Raw genomic sequence first — 6,477 nt, forward strand, 5'->3', positions numbered from 1 at the left:
TTTTCGAGACAGGGGTTCTCTGTGTAGTCCTGGCTGTCCTGGAACTCACTCTGTAGACCAGGCTGGCCTTGAACTCAGAAATCCACCTGCCTCTGCCTCTCAGGTGCTGGGATTAAAGAGGTGCTGGGATTAAAGGCGTGCATCACCACTGCCCAGCTTATAAGCTTTCTTTTATGAGTTTTCTTGCTCATGGTCTGTCTTCACAGCAATAGAACAATGACCAAGACATTCCCCACAGTCCTGCTGTAACTTGGCATCCTGTTCCCACTCCCATTTAATCCTTTCTGCTGTGTTTGTCTTTAATCCAGTGTACCACTGCTTTCTATCACCCTCCCTTGAACAGCCGGCCCCACTATAGCCCCTTACTAATTTTCTGACCTCGATGGATATTGTGGATGGAGCAAACATACTTGAAAAAGCTCACAGCCACAAGTGAGAGAAACATTTGTCTTTCCAGGTCTGGGTTACCTGAAAATGATTGCTCCTAGCTCTATCCATTTGTTACCATATCACAAGTGATTTGAGTCCTGGAACCTTAGCTTGTGGCATTGAGGGGATGAAGAAAGGACAGACACAGTTGCAAAGAAGATGGGATCTGGTGGCATTCTGTAGCCCCCACCTCTATCACCACAGTAACCTCAGCACATTTATTAGGTTCAGCCCTGGGTGGGGGTTGGGGATTAGGTTATCTGAGTAGGAGGCTTCTGTAGGCAAGGCTGTAGATATCCTCCAGAAGGAAGTTGCAATTGCAAGTCTTTACACAAACGTCATACTCAGAGTCCTGGGGAAGCTTTACCACTCCTCCTGAGCCTGGCCCATGTGGATAATGGCTTTGCCAGGGTTCTGTAGGCCACTTGGTCTTGGAGTTCTCAACAGCACCTGCACATGTGAAAATACATATTCACTCAGACCTCTTCACCTGGAGCTTCCTCTACTCTGCACCGTTTACCTGTCAATTTCATAAGTCCATTTTTCTTACAAGTTGAGTAAATGTTCTATGTTTTTCTTATCTGTTTATTAGTTGATAGACATCTAGGCTGTTTGCACTTCCTAGCTATTATTAATAGAGTTAGAATAGCAATGAACATAGATAAACAGGTGTCTCTATAGTAGTATGTATGTAGTCTTGAGTATATGCCCAACAGTAGTGTAGCTGTATGGACCATGTATGTGGTAGGAGTATTTCTAGCTTTCTGAGGAACTTCACATTAATTCTATAGTGGCAATGTGAGCTTACATTCATTCCACTAGAGAGTAAGTATTCCTCTTTCCCCTCAAACCTGACAGTATTTGTTGTCATTTATTTGTTTGTTTGTTTTCGAGACAGTGTCTCTCTACATAGCCAGGACTGCCTTGAAACTCACAATCCTTTAACAGTGCTGGGACTAAGGTGTGTGCCACTTCACCCTGTCATTTGTTTTGTTTTTTGGGGTTTATTTTGGTTTTTGTTTTTATCTTAGCCATTCTGATTGCAGCAAGATGAAATCTCAGAGTAGTTTCAATTTGCATTTCTCTTATAACTTAGGATGCAGAATATTCTTTAAAAATATTTCTTAGTTGTGTTTTTTCCTTTGAGAGCACTGTTTACTTCCTTTCTCCAGTTTTTTAAAAAGATTCATTCATTCATTCATTCATTCATTTATTTATTTTATGTATATGAGTACACTGTAGCTGTACAGATGGTTGTGAGCCATCATATGGTTGCTGAGAATTGAACTCAGGACCTCTGCTCTCTCTGCCCAGAGATTTGTTTATTGTTATATGTAAGTACACTGTAGCTGTCTTCAGACACACCAGAAGAGGGCATCGGATTTCGTAACGGATGGTTGTGAGCCACCATGTGGTTGCTGGGACTTGAACTCAGGACCTTTGGAAGAGCAGTCAGTGCTCTTAATCGCTGAGCCATCTCTCCAGCTCTGGGTTGTTTTTTGTTTGTTTGTTTGTTTGTTTTTAAATTAGATATTTTCTTCATTTACATTTCAAATGCTATCCTGAAAGTCTCCTATACCCTACCCCCACCCTGTTCCCCTACCCACCCACTCCTACTTCTTGGCCCTGGCATTCCCTGTACTGGGGCATATAAAGTTTGCAAGACCTAGGGGCCTCTCTTCCCAATGATGGCTGACTAGGCCATCCTCTGCTACATATGCAGCTAGAGGCACGAGCTCTGGGGGTACTGGTTAGTTCATATTGTTGATTCTCTTTTTTTTTTTTTTTGGTTTTTCGAGACAGGGTTTCTCTGTATAGCTCTGGCTGTCCTGGAACTCACTTGAAATCTGCCTGCCTCTGCCTCCCGAGTGCTGGGATTAAAGGCCTGCGCCACCAGGCCCGGCTCTTATAGGGTTGCAGATCCCTTTAGTGCCTTGGGTACTTTCTCTGGCTCCTCCATTGGGGGCCCTGTGTTCCATCCTATAGATGACTGTGATCATCCACTTCTGTATTTGCCAGGCACTAGCATAGCCTCACACGAGACAGCCGTATCAGAGTCCTTTCAGCAAAATTTTGCTGGCATATGCAATGGTGTCTGCATTTGGTGGCTGATTATGGGATGGACTCCCGGGTGGGGTAGTCTCTGGATGATCCATCCTTTCCTCTTAGCTCCAAACTTTGTCTCTGTAACTCCTTCCATGGGTATTTTCTTCCCTATTCTAAGGAGGAATGAAGTATCCACGCATTGGTCTTCCTTCTTCTTGATTTTCTTGTGTTTTGCAAATGTTTAGGTTTTTAGTCCTTTGTATATTCTAGAACTAGCCCTCTAACATGAATAGTTAGTTGGTAAATCTTTTTTTTTTTTTAGATTCTGTAGGCCACCTCATTACTGAAATGGCGCTGTGTTTACTGACATGTGCTTTTTAGTTTCATTAGATCCCATGCATTAGTTATCTGCCGTTGAGTTCAGGTATCTTCCCTACTTTTCTCTTGGTCAGATTCTGAGTATCAGGTCTTATTTTGAGATCATTGGTCCATTTGGAGTTGAGTTTTATGAATATATAGACTCACTAAACATAGAGATACCCGATTTCATAAAGAAAACATTGATTAGCTCTAAAACAGTAGATTAACCTCAACACTAATATTTGGTGATTTTAACACCCTACTCTATCCAACAAACAGCTCACCTGGAAATAAACTAAACAGAGAACACAGGTATTTATAAAGCTTTTCAACCCAACCACTACAGAATACATATTTTTATCATCAGGTTATGGGACTTTCTGAAATCAACCAGAAAGTTCTACCCCTACACACCTATTATAAAAGGTTCAAAAGAGTCATGATAACCATTGCTAGCCTGTATGTTACACCATAGCAACTCTCATTGCTGATGGCAAATGTGAAGTAGTACTCATTTGAAATAAATTTTCAGAGTCTCTAACATTATATAACTATAACTATATATATTTTATATATATATATATATATATATATATATATATATATGTATATTTCTTTTTCCCCATTTACTTATTTATTCATTCACTCACTTTACATCCTGATCACGGCCCTCCCACCTGTCTCCTCCTACTCCTCCCCACAGCTCCCCCCCCTATCTCTGAGAAGGGGAAGGTCCCCTCTAGTTACCAACCCACCCTGGCACCTTAGTTCTTTATTTTTTAATGAGGTGTTAACCATTTAGATATACTTATTATGCTATGAAATTTTATAAGTGCTTCTTACTCAATTCATTGCAAGTACTTTTTTTCTACTCTTAGTTAAGAATTATTGCTCTCAACTGTACATATGTAATCCTTTAAAATATTTTTGGGTGTTCTTACATGATTTGTAAATTATTTTACAAAGGACAATCTTGTAGAAATTATAAATACAATTTGCCAAATGTAGTGGCTCATGCATTTAATCTTAGCACTTAGGATGCAAAGTCTATGAGTCTGAGACTGCCCTAGTCTACATAGTGAGTTCTAGGTCATCCCAGGCTGTGTAATGAGTCCCTGTCACTAGTAAATAAATGGTAGATGGATTGATTAGACAAAATAAGTTTAAAAGTATAATTTATTTCAATTTTCCTTTCTTTCTCTAGGTGATGCATCACATGCAGCTGGATTATTCAAGCATCGGTTGTCAGGAAATTCTCCTGCTGGCACTTTATTTAGGTGGGAAGAGGATGAACTACCAAGGTTAGCCTCTGGTTGTCAAAGAAATGAAAATTTTATATATGTATGTTTGTGATTAGTTAGCAGTGATCATCATAATTAAAACTTAACTTTTACTACATTGGGTCTTTTAAACGTTTATATTTAAAATGTATCAATAACATAACATGGAATCATGGGTTTAAAAAACAGACCATGGCGGAGAGGACGATGAAATGGCAGAATGTAAAGGCACTTGCCTCCAAATTGGTGAGTTTGATCCCTGGGATACACATGGTAGAAGGAGAGAACCAGTTCCTGTAGACAGTGTCTGACCTCTGCGTGCAAGTGATGGCACACACACACCTGCACGCAGAGACACAGAGAAACCATATAAAGTTAAGTGTCATTTTAAAATAGAGAAAAGGCAGATGACAGAAAGACATAGTTACTACTTAATTAATAAAAGAACCTGAAGTCGTTTGTTAAATTTCTTGCCGTTTTGAATCGTCATCCTGCAGTCTGAATTGAGATTTTGCAAGTACAAACTCAGTTATTGTCAAATAGCAATTTTAAATTAAAGTAGCATGTATTTCTAATAAAATAGCTCTTTAGGTTTCTAAACATTAAGGAGTTATGGAAATAAATACAGGACAAAATACAACTTGTTTAACTATTTTGTTGATTATGCTTTTAGTATATTCCAAATGCTTAGATTTTCCTATCACAAAGCAGACATATATTCATCACCTTTCTCAATTATCAGTCGTCTATCCTTTGTAGATTGTCCTACAAACCATTGCCTAAAGCTTTCTTAAGCCTCTTATTTTGGTTACTGTGGTATTGGCAATAAAGTTAAAGTTTTTTTCTTTTAAACTTCATTATTTGTACATTTTTTAAAGGTTTTAATTACATTATTTGTTGTATATGTGCACACATGCACAGAAATTAGTGTATAATTTGTGGGAGTCGGTTTTCTCTTTTTACCCTGTAGATCCTGGAAATAGAACTCAGGTCATTAGGTTTGATACCAAATGTTTTTACCCTGTGAGCCATCTTACTGACCCTATTTTTTACATTTATATTTATTTTAATTCATATTTATGTGGTTACTTATTTGGTGTGTGCATATATGTTCTGCTGCATTGTTGGAGCCATAAGACAAATGTCAGGTTGCATCTTTCCTTCTATTTTGTGAGATCTGGGGATCAAATTTAGGTTATTAGTAGGTCTTCCTGCAAGCACCCTGCTGAGCCATCTCACTAGCTCACTAATCTTTGTGGAGTTTGTTTATTTGTTGGTGTGTGTGTATATATGTGTGTGAAGAGGCCAGAGGTCATAGTCAGGAATCTTTCTTAGTCACTCACTTTCCATCCTTCTTCTTAGAAGTCATTCACTGAACCTGGAACTTGCCAGTTAGGCTGAAGAGCCCCAGAGAACATCCTCCCATATTCCTCAGAGCTAGAATCGCAGACTCAGCATGCTACCCCAGCTTTGTACATGGGAGGTCTGACTATAGACTCGCATGTTTGTGTGGCAAGCATTTTACTAGGTTTGCTCTCAGTCCACCAACTCAATGATTGTTTTCTCTTTAAGCAGATTTGTGCATTTATATGTGTGAAGAAATGGGGTGGGGACATAGTATTCCTTGATTTTGTTTCTAATACATATTAAGAAAATGAATTGCCAGACAGTGGTGGTGCACACCTTTAATTTCAGCATTTCCAAGGCAGAGGCAAGCAGATCTCCAGGTTCAAGGCCAGCCTGATCTACCTAATGAGTTCAAGGACAGCTGGGGCTACCAAAACTATACAAAATGAAACAGAACTTATTCATTGAACTTAAAATGATCATGAAAATATTTGTTTTGAGTGGTGGATACATCTTTATAATCTAACACTTAAAGTAGGTGAAGCACAAAGATTGGGAGTCTGAGGCTAAACTAGAGCCCTGCCAGATAAACCAATCCAAAGGATCAGTCTTCCTTAGAGCTTATCTAATTGCCCAGATGGGCTTTCAGTTGCTGTGATGGGAAGCAGCTTTGGAAGGAAAGGGTTTATTTCATCTTACAACGCAGTGCATCAGGAAGGAAAGTCAGGGCAGGAACTCAAGGCAGGAATTTGACTGTAGGGACTGAAGCAGAGCCACAGGGGGACTTCCTGCTGCTTTGCTCTGTCTGGTTTCCTTAGCTTGTTTTTTTATACAACCAGATGTTCTACTTTATTTTGTGTTGTAAGTAGAAATTATCAGGTTCTGTGGTTCTCAGAGCTATTTGCTAGTGATAAAGCTATAGCAGTTTGAGTACAGGAAGTCCACTGTCTACCTAATAGAAAGACTGTGTGTGTGTGTGTGTGTGTGTGTGTGTGTGTGTGTGTGTGTGTGTGTG

The 6,477-nt window shown here is 39.4% G+C and overlaps 1 protein-coding gene across 6 annotated transcripts in view; it reads left to right on the forward strand.

The window, feature by feature from the left end:
• The window catches only part of Rev3l (REV3 like, DNA directed polymerase zeta catalytic subunit), a 159,074-nt gene that overhangs the window by 71,509 nt on the left and 81,088 nt on the right, over positions 1-6,477 (forward strand). For all 6 annotated transcript variants that reach the window (XM_029542501.1, XM_029542503.1, XM_021205182.1 and 3 more), the window contains one exon: positions 4,040-4,136. In XM_029542501.1, the coding sequence (XP_029398361.1) occupies positions 4,040-4,136 (97 nt within the window). The remainder of the gene's footprint in view (positions 1-4,039; positions 4,137-6,477) is intronic.

The sequence above is a fragment of the Mus pahari genome, chromosome 9 (assembly GCF_900095145.1).
Source record: "Mus pahari chromosome 9, PAHARI_EIJ_v1.1, whole genome shotgun sequence".
NCBI lineage: Eukaryota > Metazoa > Chordata > Mammalia > Rodentia > Muridae > Mus > Mus pahari.